The 20,517-nt window shown below is 42.5% G+C and overlaps 2 protein-coding genes across 3 annotated transcripts in view; one reads left to right on the top strand and one right to left on the bottom strand.

Annotated features, from left to right (window-relative positions):
- The window catches only part of LOC100556560 (TGF-beta receptor type-2), a 48,615-nt gene extending 40,212 nt beyond the window's left edge, over positions 1-8,403 (bottom strand). The window contains exon 1 of the mRNA XM_062973860.1: positions 8,268-8,403. Coding sequence (XP_062829930.1) covers positions 8,268-8,322 — 55 coding nt within the window. The 5' untranslated portion in view covers positions 8,323-8,403. The remainder of the gene's footprint in view (positions 1-8,267) is intronic.
- snx4 (sorting nexin 4) overlaps positions 8,344-20,517 on the top strand; it is a 58,364-nt gene continuing 46,190 nt past the window's right edge. Inside the window, exon 1 of one of the 2 annotated variants that reach the window (XM_062974021.1) lies at positions 8,344-8,368. The gene's annotated coding sequence lies outside the window, so the exon portion shown is untranslated. Of the gene's footprint in view, positions 8,369-17,281; positions 17,494-20,517 lie in introns of those variants that run through there. The other variant, XM_062973958.1, reaches the window with a different exon arrangement.

The raw sequence follows: 20,517 nt of genomic DNA, 5'->3' as shown, positions 1-20,517 counted from the left end.
CAGATCAGCTCCATCTTAATTATAAGAAAACCAAAATTATGGCATTTGCCAAAAGACCCAAGATTCAAGATTGGAGAATAGTCAGACATAAAATTGAGCAGGTCTCATGTTTCAAATATCTGGGAGTAGTCCTCCAATCCAACAGTAGCAGAAGAGCCCATGGAGACCACATTACTGAGTCTGCGCAAAGGAGCTCACTTGCCATTCTAAAATACCTCAAGTCAAGAGGGGGCCACTTCATACCTGCAGCACTCAAATTATTCAAAGCCAAACCAGTGGCACAACTCCTATATGGAGCCCAGCTAGGCCCCTTCGCCAATCCCCCCCCTCCCCCCCGAGCTTGTCCAATCAACATTTTTGAGATCGGCCCTGCAAGTACCAAAATGCATCTCCAATGCCATTCTGTGACTGGAGACAAACTTCATGAAAGTGGAGCCGAGGATGTGGGTGGCCAAACTCAACTACTGGCTCAGAATATTTATTTATTTATTTATTTATTTATTTACAGTATTTATATTCCGCCCTTCTCACCCCGAAGGGGACTCAGGGCGGATCACATTATAACACACATAGGGCAAACATTCAATGCCCATAAACACATCAAACAGAGACTGAGAGACACACGCAGAGGCAAGTTAACCTTCTTCTGAGGGGATGTTCGATTCTGGCCACAGGGGGGAGCAGCTGCTTCATCATCCACACTGACGGCACTTCCTCATTCCAGGTCGTAAATTAGTTAATCTTGCCTCCCCACTTATAAGTGGTACCTTATCTCCTACTTGATAGATGCAACTATCTTTCGGGTTGCTAGGTCAGCAACGAGCAGGGGCTATTTTTTATTTTTAATTGACGGGTGCTCACCCCGCCACGGGCTGGCCTCGAACTCATGACCTCATGGTCAGAGTGATTTAAGGCAGCTGCTCAACAGCTGCGCCACAGCCCGGCCCCCCTGGTCTTGCCCCACTAACCATCAAAGATGATATCCAGTCTGCATGGCAACAAGCAGTAGCAGCAAAAATCTCATCACTGAGCTTCTCTCCAGGGCTGCTACTCAGTATGGAGCCCGATCAAGCCAAAACTCTCATTAAACAACATATCTCCAACACAGAGCGCCAATTGGATTTAGCCCATGCCCCAACCTTTATTGTCAATGAAGCCAGCAGATATCTCACCTCCCCTATGGCATACTTAACAAATCTAGAAGTTCCCAACCATCAGAGGGCCTTCACCCTGGCTCGATGTCGTGCCCTTCCATCAGCTGTACTCGAGGGCTGAAACCAGAAGACCCCTACCCAGAGAGACTCTGCCCCTGTGAGTCGGGTCAAATAGAAACAACAGAGCATGTGGTCCTCCAGTGCCTGTTCTACAGGGACATTCGATCCAGACTCATCCTGCCTTTGCTGTATAATTACCTAGGCTATTCAGGACAGTTTTACACCAGATACCAACCCCGTTATAACCTACAATGCTGCCAAGTTTTGTGGAGCAGCACTTAAAATCCTCTGATTGGTGACTGGATCCAACAACTAACAATCCAGCTATCAGCTAACTGAAATGTAAATCAGTTATTTTCACCCCAGTCCCCTAGACTTTTGTGCCCTGAATGCTCATACTCATCCATCAGTCTCCCTCCCTCTCCATCCCTTTTTTGTCCAATTCCTTCTCTAAAGAGTTTTGTGTTTTACCCCTCAATATACCCTCGGGTTTTTTTTAGCCTTTTAGATTTTATGTACATGCTTCTATTCGTGCCTCTTTGAACTCCGCAGCACTGCTGGTCACAGCTGACCTCCAACTAGAGCGCTCAAGGGCCAAGGCTTCCCAGTTCTCAGTGTCTATGCCACAGTTTTTAAGGTTGGCTTTAAGCCCATCTTTAAATCTCTTTTCTTGTCCACCAGCATTATGTTTCCCGTTCTTGAGTTCGGAGTAGAACGAATGGAGGGCTTAAGGGAGAAACGTGCCAAGAGGAAGGTCCGTCAAGCCAACCCTGACCGGGACCGCCTTCCACCTGGAAACTGGTGTCCTCACTGTAGTAGAACATGCAGATCAAGAATAGGTCTCTTCAGCCACCTAAGAATTCAGCCTTAAGTCCCCACGACTGGAAGACCATCATCCTCGAACTACGAGGGATCGCCTGAGTAAGTAAGTAAGTAAGTACATGCTTCTATGAGACTGTACCCCACTTTTGCTGGTCTATGACCATAATAAAGATTTTGATTTGATCATATTGTTTATTTGTTAATAGGGAAATCGCCAGGTTCTTCCTGATTACTATTCCCCTTAGGGACAGACAGGAGAAGAGAGGAAAAAAATAGCTCATGCCAGATGTGCTTCAACTTGCATGAGGTACAGAGGATGATCTGACAGTAATGTAGGACTTTCTGCTCCATAATAGTGGAGACATCTACCCTGAAACTGTAAGTCAATTTGCACTAGTAATGCTCTCCACAGCAGTGGTTTTCAACCTGGGGTCCCCAGATGTTTTTGGCCTACAACTCCCAAAAATCTCAGCCAGTTTACCAGTTGTTAGAATTTCTGGGAGTTGAAGGCCAAAAACATCTGGGGACCCACAGGTTGAGAACTACTGCTCTACAAGGACCAGATTGGCCCCTTCCTCTGTTGAATATGCCATACCTCATGAAGGCTGCACATGGTCTTACTTTTGTCCCCTTTCTTCTAGGACTTGTCAGAAGACTCCATCCTGCTCTTAGTATTCCATGTGGTTTTTAAAAAAAGATTAGTTCACTCACTTGGAGAACCATATCCTGGAAAAGAGGAGGCAATTATGACTATAGTTGCAGTAATAGTATTAGTAATCATAGGAGGAAGAGAAGAATGTGTGCTGGATTGAAAACAACCAAAAGCTATCATTTTAAACATCTGGTGAGAATATCTTTTGGCATTTTCTAGTGACACTGGAGAGATGCCCATTTTCAAATTAAAGACAGGAATTAAGGGTTTGAAGACTTCATTGTTCTAGCTTGTGTGACCGCTTGTCCCTTGTGCCCATTGATTCGCCATCGGCAGGGCTTACCTCCTACCATGAAGAGATTTACCTAAATTAAAGGCATCTAAAATTCAGACATGGGGAAAGCATTGTTTGTTTTGGTATTTTGTTTTGTTTGTGCTGTGTGTGTGTTTTGAGCTTATAGCTCATAGATTGGACTGAGGCCTCCATGAGAAACATGAGGAAGAAAGCATAGAAGGGTTACAGGTGGACGTGACTGAATTTGGACAGCTCTCCCGTCCTAATACAATTCACTGCGTGAGGAAATTTATGAAAAGAACTTGGAAATTTTCATTTTTTGCATTACAACAGAATCACACAGAAAGTATAGGCAATAATTCAGTCATTGAATTTTCTAGAATCTAGATTAGGGTTTCTCAACCTGAGGGTCAGGACCCCTGCGGGGGTTCACAAGGGGGGTTCAGAGGGAAGAGTATTTTCTGCTGGTCATGGGGGTTCTGTGTGGGAAGTTTGGCCCAATTTGATAGTTGGTGGGGTTCAAGGGGCTCTTTGATTGTAGGTGAACTATAAATCCCAGCAACTACAACTCCCAAATGTCAAGGGCTATTTTCCCCAAACTCCACCAGTGTTCAAATTTGAGCATATTGAGTATTTGTGCCAAGTTTGGTCTAGATCCATCATTGTTTGAGTCCACAGTGCTCTCTGGATGTCATTATTATTATTATTATTATTATTATTATTATTATTATTATTATTATTATTAAATAATTTATTTCTTGACCACCCTCTCTCCCCAGAGGGACTCAGGGCAGTTAACATACATATAAACAGCAAGCATTCAATGCCATAACTACTTCACTAATATCAAAAGTATAAAATGACAATGACATACTCATTATAATAAAAAATCCAAATTAGAAAAAATAATAAATGTAGGTGAACTACAACTCCAAAACTCAAGGTCAATGCCCACCCAACCCTTCCAGTATTTTCTGTTGGTCATGGGAGTTCTGTGTGCCAAGTTTGATTCAATTCCATCATTGATGAAGTTCAGAAAGCTCTTTGATTGTAGGTGAACTGTAAGTCCCTACAACTACAACTCCCAAATGATGAAATCACACACACCCAACCCCACAAGTGTTCAAATTTGAGCGTATTTGTGCCAAATTTGGTCCTGTATATCACATACATTGCAATTCATAACAGTAACAACATGACAGTTATGACGTAGCAACGGAAATAATTGTATGGTTGGGGGTCACCACGACATGAGGAACTGTATTAAGGGGTCATGGCATTAGAAAGGTTGAGGACCACTGATCTAGATCCTCCAATGTAACTCTATGGTAAATTCCAACAGAAGTTGTTCATTTCAACAGAGCTCTCTATGGGGTTGTTGTATGTTGTATGGCCATGTTCTAGAAGTATTCTCTCCTGACGTTTCACCCACATCTATGGCAGGCATCCTCAGAGGTTGTGAGGTACCTGAGGATGCCTGCCATAGATGTAGGCGAAACGTCAGGAGAGAATACTTCTAGAACATGGCCATACAGCCCGGAAAACATACAACAACCCTGTGACCCCGGCCATGAAAGCCTTCGACAACACAGAGCTCTCTATTATCTACACTTTCCTGTTTCCATTTTAAGTTCAGTTCAAGTTTAGCCTACCCCTATGTTCCCAGTGGATATGACTGCAAGTGTGATAAGACAAAGAAGACAGCCGTCTCTCTGAAGATCTCACAGCACAGACAGGCTCTTAGGGGAGATTACAGCCTTTCAGAGATTAGGACCCCAGCTATATAGAGGTTTTTTTTCGTCATAACCAACTGTTTGAATTAGGGCTGGAAACAGAGAAGTAGCAAGTAGAATTCTGTTTTCTTTTCGTGTCAGGAGCAACTTGAGAAACTGCAAGTCGCTTCTGGTGTGAGAGAATTGGCCATCTGCAAGGACATTGCCCAGGGGATGGTCGGCTGTTTTGATGTTTTTACCATCTTTGTAGGAGGCTTTTCTTATGTCCCCCAATGGAGCTGGAGCTGATAGAGGGAGCTCATCCACACTCTCCCCGGGTTGGATTCGAACTGGCAACCTTTAGGTCAGCAACCCAACCTTCAAGTCAGCAGTCCTGCCGGCACAATGATTTAACCCACTGCACCACCAGGGGCTCCTAGAACTGTGGTAGTGTGTGAGGACAGATTCGGATGAGGAGATCCAATGTCAGTTGGACAGGGACTTGGGATGGCTCCAGCAATCTCTGTAAATTAAATCTCCTGTTCCAAGCAAAATTTTACCAATCTGCAAATCAAAGATCCAGCAAAATGTTCACAGACTGCAAACTAGAGTTCCTGTTCTATGAAAGATCATGCCAATCTGTAAGGCGCTCCATGCAGTCATGACAGCCACATGACCTTGGAGGTGTCTACGGACAACGCCGGCTCTTTGGCTTAGAAATGGAGATGAGCACCAACCCCCAGAGTCAGACATGACTGGACTTAACGTCAGGGAAAAACCTTAACCTAAACCAGAGCTCTTGTTCCACGCAAAGATGTGCCAAACTGTAATACAGAACTCCTATTGAATGCAAACAGCTAGCACAATACAAAAATCTGTTCTTGGAAACATCGTATATAGACTCAGATGTCAAATAGTTTGCCATCCTTGTGGTCAATTCAGCATTATAGTAGTGGTGCAAGAAGCATTAAACCATTAGTGTAATAAGTAAAATCATGGAATTGTAGAGTTGGAAGAGACCGCATCGGCCGTCTAGCCCAATCTCCCATCATGCAGAAAGCACAAAGAACCCCCAACAGATTGCTATCCAGCCTCTGTTAAAAAGCACCCAAGGGAGGAGCTCCCACCACACTCTGTGGCAGAGAGTTCCAATGCTGAACAGCTCTTACAGTCAGGAAGTTCTTCCTAATATTCAGGTGGAATCTCCTTCCTTATAATTTCAACCCATTGCTCTGAGTCCTAGGGCCATTCCACATAGCCGCATAATCCAGACTATCAATGCAGACAATCCACAATATCTGCTTTGAACTGGATTATTTGAGTCCACACTGCCAGGTAATCCAGTGCAATATAGATTTTATACACTTGTGTGGAAGGAGGCTTGTTTCCAGGGCAGCAGAAAACAAGCCTGATGCCTCTTCCTTATGACACTTTTTCACATGTTCATACATGGCTATCATGTCTTTTCTCAATCTTCTTTTTTGCAGGTTAAACATACCCAGTTCTTTAAGACGCTTCTCAAGACCATTGATCATTTTAGTTAGCCTCCTCTGGACACCTTGTCAATATAGCTTTTGAGTACCAGCTTGTCAATGTCTCTTTTGAACTGTGGTGCCCAGAATTGGACACAGTATTCCAGGTGAGGTCTAACCAAAGCAGAATACAAACAAAGGCACCATGACTTCCCTTGATCTAGACCAGTGGTTCTCAACCTGTGGGTCCCCAAATGTTTTGGCCTTCAACTCCCAGCTTGTAAAATGGCTGGGATTTCTGGGAGTTGTAGGACAAAACACCTGGGGATACACAGGTTGAGAACCACTGATCTAGACACTATACTCCTTTTGATGCAGCCCAAAATACCATTGGCTTTTTTAGCTGCTGCATCACACTGTTGGCTCATGTCCAACTTGTTGTCCATGAAGACTCCAAGATCTTTCTCACATGGACTACTGTCAAGCTAGGTGTCACCCATTCTATATCTTTGTGTTTCTTCAGCCTACATGTAGCGCTTTTATCCTTCTAATTACCAGTATGATATTTAAACATTGCTACTCAAATTGACCCCTGGTCTATTGTAAGAGCTAGTAGTAATCATCATTACAGGGGCTGGTAGACCTAAACCCAAGTGATTTATATGCCATGGCAAAGACAACAGAAGCTTTCAATTATTTAAAGATCTATATAGCATCCAATTTTAGCAGAAATTATGTGCATCGGTAAAATACTGTAAATAAATTCCATAAAAAGTCATATTCACAGAGGTTGTTACATGTGTATTTGCTTTGTTTTGCTTGTATGCTTTACTCATATGAAGGAGGAGAAAAAAATAAAGTTGAAGGCATTTATAGTACAGTGAGACATGCTTCCCAAACTCTGGCAAGGAAGCTGTATCTTCAGTAATAACAGATCATTATAGAAATATAAAGAGAGGGTGTGTAACAAAGAATTCTTTCCTTGCACGCAAGCTGGGCTGCCTTGCTCAATAGTAAGATGCTGTTGCAAAAGGAGGGGGGGGGGCGGGACGCCCTATTTTCCTTCTTTATCATTCTTCATTGCCTTAAAGATAATTTGTCCCTGAGTGAAGTCTATGTGCAGGCATGGATTTGTGCAAAAGAAAGTGACAAGAATTAGGCTGCAAACATCTCAGCATCCAAACATATTGAAATTACACAATTTATGTCATGTGTACATTTCAACCCATTTCAATGTGGTTAAATGAAAACAGCAATATATGGTCAAACTGCCAAAGGTTTCCTTTCTAAAACTGACTTCTCTTCACATTTAAGACCCAGATAACATAGGTATAGGTAAAGGACAGTAAGTCTAGTCATGTCCGACTCTGGGGGTCGGTGCTCATATCCATTTCTAAGCCGAAGAACCAGAGTTGTCCATAGACACCTCCAAGGTCATATGGTCAGCATGGCTGCCTGGAGCACCATTACCTTCCCACTGGAGTGGTACCTATTGATCTACTCACATTTGCATGTTTTTGAACTGCTAGGTTGGCAGAAGCTGGGGCTAAGAGTGGGAGCTCACCCTGCTTCCCAGATTCGAACCGACAACCTTTCAGTCTGCAAGTTCAGCGGCTCAGCGGTTTAATCCGCTGCACCAACCGGGGGCTCCCCAGATAATATAAAGGCACCAAATATAATCTGATCTTGAAAGTTAAGCAGGGCCAGCTCAGGTTAGTCTATGGGTGTGAGACTGTCAACAAATATCAGGTGCTGCAGGCTCTCTTTCAGAGGAAGAAACGGGCACCTTCGACACTCCCTTGTTAAGGAAACGCTACAAAATTTATGAGGTTGCCATAAGTCGATTGGAAACTTAAAGGCATATACACACACAATACTGTAATAATATCTATCAGAGCAGCTGGTTACAGATGCTAAACATTTTCCATCTCATAGGAAGAAGCCAGATAAGATTTTAAAGCAAGCATTTGCAAGGGAAGTTTTAGATCCAATTTTCCAGCATTTCTCTCCATCTGTTCCCGGCAGAAGCGAACTGTGCTGGAAGAAAGAAAATAAACAGCCCCTTACTTCCCCCAGCTGTTGAGCCTTTTCTGTACTCACAGAGCAACCGCATCAGTAGCAGCAGCAGAAGAGGAAGGCTCCTCCAATAACCCATTTTTCAGGATTTTCTCAAGCGACTGGATCCCAGCTTCACAGGCTAGGTGGGTTCATCTTCCGCCGGGCAGCCCAGGGCTTGAGGGGCTCCTGGATAAAACCAAAGGGGAGGCAGATCCAGCTGTTTCAAATCCAGCTGTATGTGTGTGAGGTCCGCCCAGGAACTGAAGTTTATGAGCAGGCTCAGCTTGACTTTCTGAACACACACAAATATGGGTGGGGGGAAGGAGGGGGAAGGAAATGTTGGCATTGGAGCAAGACTTGATATCACGATGACAATGCCGAGCTGCTCCAGCTCCTCCTCTATGCTCACAGGCACTGCCCAAAGCTCTTTGAAAAACACCTAATTTCAGACTCATTTTAAGGGAGCTGCGAGATTAGATGCGTGGATTATTTTCTTGGAAAGAGAGGAACAAAACATTGGGTGAAGGAGTCCATAGCACTAGAGCAAGTATTCCTCCATCTTATCACTTTTGTGTAGAAAGTAAAATGACTTTGACTTTTAAAAAATAGCAGTACACTAAATTCAGGAAAACAATGGTGTGTTAATTGCTCTAAATCAGGCACAGGCAAACTTGGGTCCTCCAGGTGTTTTGGACTCCAACTCCCATAATTCCTAACAGCCGGTAGGTACCTCACGACCTCTGAGGATGCCTCCCATAGATGTGGGCGAAACGCCAGGAGAGAATACTTCTAGAACATGGCCATACAGCTCAGAAAACATACAACAACCCTGTGATCCCGGCCATGAAAGCTTTCGACAACACATACCTTCAGGTAGTTTGCAAATCGTGGTGACCTTAGGTGTCGCAGAGTTTTCATGGCATACTTTTTTCAACAGGAGTCTGCCATTGCCTTTCTCAGAGACTGAGAGTGTACGATTTGCCCAGGGTCACTCAGTGGGTTTCGTGATTAAGTGGAGATTTGAACCCTGGACTCCAGAGTCATAGTGCACTACACCTCACTGGTTCCACTCTCTATTAGTTGTGCAAAATTTGGGGCTACCCTTTGGCAGGGTCTGCCTCCCCAACAAGACAAGGTATTTTCTGTTGTTGTTTAAAGTGTGATGGATCTTTGGATGCTCTGGACCCCATTCCCAATGACTCCATGCTTGTGTATTTCTATTTGGATATTGAAAAAGACCAAACAATGGCCAGTTTAAACTGCCATGACTCCATCCCATGGAATTCTTGGATTTGCAGTTTCTTATAGCTACAGAGTTCTGAGACGCATCTATATTGTAAAATTATTGCAGGTTCATGCTGCTTTAACTGTAATGGTTCAGTGTAATGGAATCTTGGGAGCTGTAGTTTTCCAAGGCCTTTAGCCTCCTCTGCAAAAGAATGCTTGTGCCTCATCCCGGGATTCAATAGCATTGAGCCATGGCAGTTAAAGTAGTGTGATTTCAAAATTATGGGTTTTTTTTTAAAGATTTTAGAAAATATTCAGTAAAGATTACATACAGTAGAGTCTCACTTATCCAACATTCACTTATCCAACGTTCTGGATTATCCAACACATTTTTGTAGTCAATGTTTTCAATACATCGCGATATTTTGGTGCTAAATTCGTAAATACAGTAATTACTACATAGCATTACTGCATATTGAACTACTTTTTCTGTCAAATTTGTTGTCTAACATGATGTCTTGGTGCTTCATTTGTAAAATCATAATCTTTAATTCCTTAATCCCTCCTCATTATCCAACATATTCGCTTATCCAACATTCTGCTGGCCTATTTATGTTGGATAAGTGAGACTCTACTCTGTGTGTGTGTGTGTGTGTGTGTGTGTGTGTGTGTGTATATATATATATAAAGTGGTGTGAAACTGAATTAATTATACAGTGTAGATGTACTATAGAGTATAAATGGCTTAAAGCTAACCTTAAAAATGGTGGCATAGACACCAAGAACTGGAAAGTTCTGGCCCTTGAGCGCTCTAGCTGGAGATCAGCTGTGACCAGCAGTGCTGGGGAATTTGAAGAGGCACAAATGGAGGGTGAAAGGGAGAAGCATGCCAAGAGGAAGGTGCATCAAGCCAACCCTGATCGGGACCACCTTCCACCTGGAAACTGATGTCCTCACTGTGGAAGTCAAGAATAGGGCTCCACAGTCACCTATGTATCCACGGCCAGGACATTACACCTGGAAGGCCATCATACTGGGACAATGAGGGATCGCCTAAGTAAGTAAGTAAAGTACTCTCTGATAGAAAAGGGAAAATACATATCTCACAAGAGTTACACTAGAGGATCTTAGGCTGTGAATAATAAAACCCACAAAAATTAAACCCACAAATGATCAAAAGGAATGACTGAGTGGTCAAAATGCACTGGGTGGTTTTCCATAGTGGAGGTACTTGGGGAAAGGCTGCAACTTGACAGCTAAGCACAAGCTTTCAATAGAAAGGCTGTCATAAGGTCTACTCTAGATCTATCAGTGGCTCAGTTCTTGTAGCAAAGACCCAAAGGCACCTCTGGTAGTTGGCATGGATAGTATTATGCTAGTTCAGTGGTTCCCATCTTTGGGCCTCCAGGTGTTTTGGACTTCAATTCCAGAAATCCCAGCCAGCTTGCCAGCTGTTAGGAACTGTGGGAGCTGACGTCCAAAGCACCTGGAGGCCCAAAGGTTGGAAACCACTGTATAGATGAGTGGTTCTCAAACTGTGGGTCCCCAGATGTTTTGGCCTTCAACTCCCAGAAATCCTAACAGCTGTTAAACTGGCTGAGATTTCTGGGAGTTGCAGGCCAAAACACCTGGGGACCCACAGGTTGAGAACCACTGGTCTAGACAGACTATGATTTGACTCAGTATAAGGCAGTTTCCTGAAGTATTCTGGTAAATGAGTGTCATTCTTCCACTTTCACAGGGTTTTTGGGCACACACCCCTCACTCGCCTTCTGAGGATGGAGCTGCCATGTGGGATGTTGACATGGTAGTCCCAACTTCGAGAGACAGCAGGGTTTCAAATCTGAAAATAATTAAAACCATGAGTATGAATCTTGCAAAAGTGTAGGGCTGAATATGTGATGGACCCTTATTGAAACCTAAGAAAACATAACAGTGAGGACACAAGCCAGTAGAGGGAGACAGGATCTGCTACTCTACATAGAAACCAATGAAGGGCTGAACCAAAACCATACAAAAGAGTGTGAAGGAAAAGCAGGCAAAAATGACAATGTTATAGTCAGGTTAGTTTGCATATTGGTTTGAGACAGTTTGAAGGACCAAATTAAGTTCAGGAAGCTACATCTTCAACGTCCTTCAGACTCAGTGATGTGTGTAAAATTCAGCAGTGCTTTTAGAAATGCTGTTAGCACTCCACCTTTCATGTATGTGCAATGCAGCTGCATCAGAGCAATAAAATAGTTCAGTAACTAGTTGAAAGCTGTTCTCAAATGGTGGTTGCAACATAAGGAAATGTGATGATTTCAACTTGAGGAAAGCAGTACAAAAGTTATTTAGCATACAGTCCTATACGGAGGAATAAGTTCCACTGAACTCAGTAGAACTTACTTCCGAGTAGATGTGGAGAGTCCAACATCTCCACATCTCTTTTAAAGATATCCAACATCGATCTGTAACACAAGTTAAGTATACACATCCCTAAATGCACTAATAGTCATTTCAACGTCATACATTAGCCTTAAAAAGCAAGCAATATTTTATTTATCAGTAATAGCAATGTATTTTCTTAACTCTGAATGTTCTTTTCTTAGAATTCAGGCTTTGTCCAGCAGCCAGACTTTTGGAAATGACTTCTAGAATCAGATCTTATGGACTCAGTAGATGTCATGAATGTTTCAGTATACTCCCTTTTCTAACACAGTTAGATTATTTTTTAAAAATGTAACAGTGCTCATCTTTGCCCTTTTTGCAAATGCCTATAATTCTTTACATTTTCTGCCTCATTTTAAAACTTGCTATTTCTAGAAGTGCAGTGATAATTTTTTTATCATGTCAGAGGTGACTTGAGAACATACTGCAAGTCGCTTCTGATGTGAGAGAATTGGCAGTCTACAGAGACGTTACCCAGGGGATGCCTGGATGTGTTACCATCCTACTGGGAAGCTTCTCTCATGTCCCCGCAATCTAGAGCTAACAGACAGGAGCTCACCCTGTCTTGCAGATTCGAACCGGCAACCTTCGGGTCAGCTACCCAAACTTCAGGTCAGCAGTCCAGCCAGCCCAAGGGTTTAGCCATTGCACCACTGCGGCTCCTGCAGTGATGATGAAAAGCCTACACAATTTGTGACTCACTGATATGAGTATAATCTATGAAACTGCTTGTAGTGCCCATGCTATCTACACACAGTAGCTGTGTGCTCTCAATCGCTGACAGTTTTGTAGCTTCAGTGGGACTGTAAAAACAGGAATGCTGGGCAGGCCACCTTTGAGAACTGCTTTCAGTTTGGTTGATAACACATTGTGTACTGAATTCCAGGTTTACACTGCTGAACGAAGTATGCCAATGAGGCTACAATGAATGTCAGGCATTATATGCCAGTACATATACGTTGAGTGGACCTTTTATGTGAGATTGGTTTGTTTGTTTTGATTTGCACAAGGCAAGCATTTTGCCACTGTGTTCCACAGGCAAAGAGAAATTCAAAAGAGAAGATCACAACAGGCATGGTCCCCCAAAATGCATTGTGAAGGGATTGGAGGTGAGCATAAAAACAGGAGACAGACACAGAGAGTGTTAAAGCAGGCACCATTTGAAATATGTCATCCCAGAGGAACCTATTCACATGGCAGTGCATGAGTGCTCATATTGTTGTTGCCCAAATTCGTATTATTTGGCCTAACACAGAGCCAGTGGAGTATAGCTGTTTGAGTGTTGAACTGAAACTCTGGATGCCAAGGTTTAAATACCCCACCCAGCCATGGAAACACAGTGATCTTGGGCAAATCATACACTCTTGGTCTTAGAAAACTTACTTTAGGGTTGTTCTAAGTCGGAAATCACTCAAAGTACTCTATTACAATGTCAATGGATCAAAAGAAATGAGCTCAGTTACATGAAGATACTGTATGTCTAAACTTAAAGTTTCTTCTTCAGAAGGTATAGCCATATTTACCACTGCTTAAAAGGCCACAGTGGGTTAAAGCACTAAGCTGCAGAACTTGCTGACCAGAAGATTGGTGGTTCGAATCCGCTGGAGCCGGGTGAGCTCCCACTGTTAGCCCCAGCTTCTGCCAACCTAGCAGTTTCAAAACATGCAAATATCAATAGATATTGCTTCGGTGGGAAGATGACAGCACTCTATGTAGTCATACCGGCCACATGACCTAGGAGGTGTCTACAGACAATGCCTGCTCTTTGGCTTAGAAATGGAGATGAGCAACAACCCCCCAGAGTTGGACTTGACTAGACTTAATATCAAGGGGAAACCTTTACCTTTTAAAAAGTCATTTTGGGTTGCCAGGTGAAATAATAGTTATGTACCTTTTATAATTATATAGAAGAAAATAATTCAGCAGTTCATTAAAGCATTCTACTCAAAAGTTAAAGTTGCAGGAGCCCTGTTCTTTGTTTTATCTACTGTTTTAACCTTACATTCCATCAGTCTTGCATTGAAGATAAATGCATGTTGATGCGTTAGTGCTATTGTGCTTTCATTTTGTTTCTCTTGGAAAAATGTTTTGTTTGTGCTGCAAATATGAAGGATCAAACTCTTGTTATCTTTGCAATCTAGACACCTTTGTTTCTTTGCATTGTCCCTTTAAATCTTGCCATCAACCACTGGCTCTGAATGATTCTCCAACTTAGCTGTTTCACTTAGTTTTAAGAAGGCAAAACAGCCATACTGAGCTAAGCTTGCATGCATTTGCCCTCTCGAATCTATCTTCCTTTCCCAACTCCAGTTAAAATAAACTCCAAGATTATTTTACTGACCCATAGAGTGCTTTCGGTATATCTGGTTTCTATTCTGTTGTCTTCAATGTTTGTACAAATTTCTTCCAAGATTATTTTATTGTTACCTTTGCCTTTTCACTGCAATTAAAAAAAGAGTTTCCCAGGCATTTAAAACTGAACAATTCTTGGCACAAAATCTTCCTTTGATTATGCGAACTGCAAAAGTGCTCTTAGAGTAGGATTGATTTAAGATTTGTTTCATAAACCTAAGTCCATTTTATGCATGGTTGCACACTGTCGCCCAAAATCTGCTTCTCATTAAACTGTGGTCTTTGGGGTGTTTATGCTAGATGAACAGTGAGATATGTCTTTTGCATCAATTATATGTGAATTTAAAGGATGTGATTTTTTTTGAACTTGCATCATCGATGTACATGAAATACTCATGTGAATCCCATATAAGCCTCATCAAGTACTAATTGTTATGAGGATGCCTGCAATAGATGTGGGCAAACGTCAGGAGAGAAATCTTCTGGAACATGGCCATGCAGCCCAAAAGACCCACAGCAAGCCACTAATTGTTATGGTTGGGTCCCAAGTGAAAGCGATGGGAATCTGGGAGCTCCATCTTTATTTATGAGAGTACAAGGAAAATTGAATTGGCTCTTGCACATGCAAGTATGTTAGAGCCCCATGTTGTTCTGATTACTCTTTTCTCTTTTGAGCTGGTAATCTCTAGGCTGAATATCACAGAACAAGGGCAGTCAGGTTGCCTAGTTCTGTCTTGTCTTAACGTCCAATTCAGAAAAACTTGTGATCTCTGTGGTTTGAGGGTTGGACTAGGAGTGTCTACACAATAAAATGAATGCAGTTTGATAACACATTAACCTCCATGGTTAGATGCTATGGAATACTGGGAGTTGTAGTATGGGAAGGCAGCCCCACCCTTTGGTAGAGGAGGCCAAAGATCTTGTAAAACTATAAGGATTCCATTCTACCAAGTGGAGTCAATCACATTAATTCTAGTGTAGATGCAGCTCAGACATGGAAACCCATGGTCACCTTAAGAAAGCCATACTTTCTTAAGATGACCAAAGAAATTCTACCAGCAAAAACCCTGTGATAGCTTCACCTTAGAATCACCATAACCCATAAATGACTTGAAGGCACACAACAAGAATATACAATTTACTTATTGACCTAAGACTAAAATTAATCCGTATTAAAAATGCAGCACAATCTTACAGTCCTCCCTCAAACTATGGAAAGCCATTACTGCCAATCAAAGCTAACTATACAGAGTTGGATGGGCCAATAGTCTGACTTATTGGAAGATAGCGTACCATATTATTATTTATTAATATCCTGCTTCACTGCTAGCCAGACTGATGGAAATAGGAATGCCCACATGCTGAGGACATTTCAGTTTAAAATATGAAGATTGAAGTCATAAACAATGATACTCAGTAACTATAATGCCACTTCCTTTTTTGAATAACCCACGCTTAGATTGCACTGTAAAGGAGAAGTCACTGCTGCAGACATTTATCCAAGAAGTAGATCTGGTGTAATCAGTGAGATTTTTCAGTAAATAAGCATGTTTCCAAGTAAAGACACACAGAACTCAAGCTGTACTGCAACCACCCTTTATGTTCCATTAGTAAAAGGTTTCCCCCAACGTTAAGTCCAGTCATGTCTGACTCTGGGGGTTGGTGCTCATCTCCATTTCTAGGCCGAAGAGCCGGCATTGTCCATAGACACCTCCAAAGTCATGTGGCCGGCATGACTGCATGGAGCGCCATTACCTTCCCGACGGAGCGGTACCTATTGATCTACTCACATTTGCATGTTTTCGAATTGTTAGGTTGGCAGGAGCTGGGGCTAACAGCGGGTTCTCATTCCACTCCCGGGATTTGAACCTGGGACCTTTCGGTCTGCAAGTTCAGCAGTTCAGCGCTTTAACACACTTCGCCACCACCAGGGTTCCCTTATGTTCCATTACCCAGTCCTAAGTAAGTAAAGTAAGTAAGGTCGCAAAAGTTGCTATTTCAAGCTATGGGTCTTGGGACAGATCAGCAGGGGAACTGCTGGGAATGATAATAAACAAGCAGGCACCAAGCCTTTAATTTCCCTGGGAGTATGGCCCATGGGGCGTATACTGGGCCCCTGGTATAATAATAATAATACGAGGTAATAATAATAATAATAATAATAATTTAATTCTTCCTTGCCTCTCCTTGTGGCTCAATATGGGTTACAGCATTCCAGTAATTAAAACACATAAACATAGTAAACATTATATAAACACACATATTAAAATGTATTTTTATTAAAAAATACATATTAAAATGTTTTAATATAAAATACATATTAACATCCACAGAACAGAGATTAAACAAGACACAAGTTTAAAATTCATGCTTAAAACTGGCTGGGTAGACCTGCAGGAAGGCCTTTAGATGGGTTTTAAATTTCAACAGCTGATCTAGCCGTTGGAGCTCTTCTGGCAGGTCGTTCCACAGTCTTGGGGCAGCCAATGAAAAGGTCCTCTGGGTGACGGTCACCAATCAGGTCCTGGCTGGTTGGAGTAGCCACACACACCCCGCCCCCCGCCCCCCAGGACTTAACTGTTTGGAGCAGATTGTACAGAAGTGCAGAGTTAAGAGAGCTTACAACTTGAAGGGATGCTTTAGTCTTGTATTTTTACACCTGTATGGAAGAAAATGATGTGAGATGACCGACTTCATCAGCCATGTCATCCTGGGAAAATATAACAGCATCTATTCCTGGTCGCACTCTCCTATATGTTCCTGTAACCAATCTGGCTGCTGTATTTTGAACTAGCTGGAGTTTCCGAACTTGATACAAAGGTAGCCCAATGTAAAGCACAACCTTGAGGTTACCAGTGCATGCATGCACTACCATCTTCAGGCCCTCCAAATCTAGGAAGAGGCACAGCTGGCGTATCGGGAACTTTCCAGACAGGCCCTATATCCCAGGATCTGATCCCACTCCCAGGTTTTCTGTTTATCCCAGATTACCTGAAGCTGCAGACTCATATAATCAAGATTAAAGCAGAAAACCTGGGATCAGATCCTGGGATATAGGACCTGTCTGGAAGGGCCCTCAGTAAATACTCCTGACCGTCACATCTACCTGGGCTGACATCTGGAGTGACAGATCCAGGAGCACTCCCAAGCTGTGGACACAATCTTTCAGGGGAAGTGTAACAGCATCTTATGAGATTTGGTTCCAGGACCCCCGTGGAAACCAACATCTGTGACTGCTCAAGTCCCTTTGTGTACAAAGGTGTAGTGAAGTCATGTCCCTTATGTAAGACGGCAAAATCAAGGTTTACCTTCTGGAATTTTGTTTTGAATATTTTAAAACAACCACGTGGATGGTTGAATTCGTGGATAGGAGATAGTAAGCCCTATTGTATATTTCTTATCCTAAATGTTTGGGATTAGATATATCTTGGATTTTGGAATATCAGCATTTACATTATGAGATATTTGATGACCAATGTTGACATTACTGGCCACATAATTAATTTTCAATACTGCAAATGATCTTTCATGTGGTTTTATAAATGGTTGATTGTGCTTTTATATTGAATTCATTGTTAGGTCAGGTTTTTAATTAATCTTGGATTGTGTGTTTTTAACTTGGTTTAGATGTTGGTCTAATGTGGGATCTGAGATTTGGTTAGCTTGGTTATTGGATTTATATCTATTGGTTTTCAATGCATTGAATGTTTATCTTTTTGTCAGTTGGAATCTGTACTGAGTCCCCTTGGGGAGATAGAGCAGAATACAAATAAAGTTGTTTATTATTATTATTATTATTATTATTATTATTATTATTATTATTATTATTATGGAGATGGAGCCCAGGTCTAACAATAAATCTCATTTATGTTTCACAGACACATTCTATATACACATAGACTGAAAAATAATTTTTATGACAATTTATAAAAACATGAAACAAAGTTTGTGTTCTGGGTTGCTGTGAGTTTTCTGGGCTGTAAGGCCATGTTCCAGAAGCATTCTCTCCTGACATTTTGCCCACATCTATGCTCAGGGCCATAGCCAAAAAAGATTTGGGGGGCGGGTTGAAACTTTTTTTTTTTGGTGCAAATCATGAAGAGCAGTTCCATAACGCAAAATAATTTAGAAATCAGGCTCCATCGATAAACTTCATACTCATGACAGGTAAACTTTAGTGGACATAATGGGGATTTGGTTAACCAGTTAAAATTCACGGGTAAACCAGGTTTTTTTTTAAACCTGAAAAATTTCAGGGGGTGTTTGAATCCTTAAACCCCCCCCACTACAGCCCTGTCTATGGCAGGCATCCTCAGAGATTGTGAGGTCTGCTGGAAACTAGTCAAGTAGGGTTTATATATCTGTGGAATGTCCAAAGTGGGAGAAAGAACGCTTGTCTGCATGAGGAAAGTGCAAATGTTGCAATTGTCTACCTTGATTAGCATTTAATGTCCTTGCAGCTTCAAAGCCTGGCTGTTTCTTGCCTGGGGGAATCCTTTGTTGGGAGGTGTTAGCTGGCCCTGATTGTTTCCTGTCTGGAATTCCCCCGTTTTCAGAGTGTTGTTCTTCATTTACTGTCCTGATTTTAATACTGGGAACCAGATCTTGTTCATTTTCATGGTTTCCTCCTTTCTGTTGAAATTGTCCACCTGCTTGTGGATTTCAGTGGCTTCTCTGTGTAGTCTCTGTGTATTCCGCCCTTCTCACCCCGAAGGGGACTCAGGGCGGATCACATTATAACACACATAGGACTTCTCTGGTTGAGTTACTCTGCAGTGCTCTTCATGTTCCTTGATTCGTACTTGGGCAATGCTGTGTTTGGTGGTCCTTATGTAGACTTGTCCACAGCTGCATGGTATTACGGTAGACTCCTGCAGAGGTGAGAGAGGGGATCCCTCTTGTCCTTTGTTGAATGTAGCATTTGTTGGGTTTTCTTAGTGGGCCTATAGATAGTTTGTAGGTTGTGTTTCTTCATCAGCTTCCCTATGCGGCCAGGAGTTTCCTTGATGTATGTTAAGAACACTTTTCCTTTGGGTGGGTCTTTGTTTTTACTCTTGTTGCTTGTTCTCGGCCTTGCTGCTCCTCTGATGTCCACTGGCCTGTAAAGCCCAGTTTAGGTGGTTCAGTTTATCTTGGAGGAGGTGAGGTTTGCAGATTCTTTTTGCATGGTCTGCCAGGGCTTTAATTGTGGGTTGTTTTTTTAAACTTGGGAGATAGTTGGAGTTTTTAATGTAGGTATCTATCCATGTGTGTAGGTTTTCTGTAATTCTTCCATGGGTCTTTTTTCATGTCGGGAGCAACTTGAGAAATTGCAAGTCACGTCTAGTGTGAGAAAACTGGCTGTCTGCAAGGACATTGCCCAGGGGACGCCTGGATGCTTTGATGTTTTTCCATAGTGAATTGGATGTTTGGGTGTTTGCCATACAGCCCGGAAAACTCACAACAACCCAGTGATTCCGGCCATGGAAGCCTTTGAGAACACAATCTAATTATGTTTCACAGACATGTTCTATAAACACAATAGACTGAAAAGTATTTTTATAACAATTTTAAAAAGTGAAACAAAGTTTGTGTTCATTGACACATCAAAAAGCAAAGGAATCACTACCTTAGCCATGCCCCAAGGTGGACAATTCAGGAGCATTTTGGTTTTCTGGAATAGGATGGCTTCAAACTACAGGAAAGGAGATTCTACTGAACATTAGGAAGAACTTCCTAATTGTGAGAGCTGTTCAGCAGTGGAACTCTCTGCCCTGGAGTGTGGTGGAAGCTCCTTAGAATCATAAGAGTTGGAGGAGACCTCGTGGGCCATGCAGTCCAACTCCTTTCTGCCAAGAAGCAGGAAAATCCAGCCTCTGCCTAAAAGCCTCAAAGGAAAGAGCTTCCACCACACTCCGGGGCAGAGAGTTCCACTGCTGAACTGCACTCACAGTGAGGAAGTTCTTCCTAATGTTCAGGTGGAATCTCCTTTCCTGTAGTTTGACGCCATTGTTTCGCATCCTAGTCTCCAGGGCAGCAGAAAACAAGCCTGCTCCTTCCCCTCACATCTTGATACATGGCCCTCATGTCTCCTCTCCGCCTTCTCTTCTGCCAGCTCTTTAAGCCGCTCCTCATAGGGCTTGTTCTCCAGACCTTTGATCATTTTAGTCGCCCTCCTCTGGACACATTGTAGGCTTTTAAGCAGAGGCTGGATGGTCATCCGTCCGGGGTATTTTGAATGAGTTTTTCCTGTTTGGTCCCTCTTTCCTTCTTCCTCTTCCTTCTCTCTCTCTCCTCCTTCCTC

Source organism: Anolis carolinensis, chromosome 1 (assembly GCF_035594765.1).
Source record: "Anolis carolinensis isolate JA03-04 chromosome 1, rAnoCar3.1.pri, whole genome shotgun sequence".
In the NCBI taxonomy this organism is placed as follows: domain Eukaryota; kingdom Metazoa; phylum Chordata; class Lepidosauria; order Squamata; family Dactyloidae; genus Anolis; species Anolis carolinensis.
Note: the sequence above shows the minus strand (reverse complement) of the source record. Positions and strands in the feature narration are given on the sequence as shown.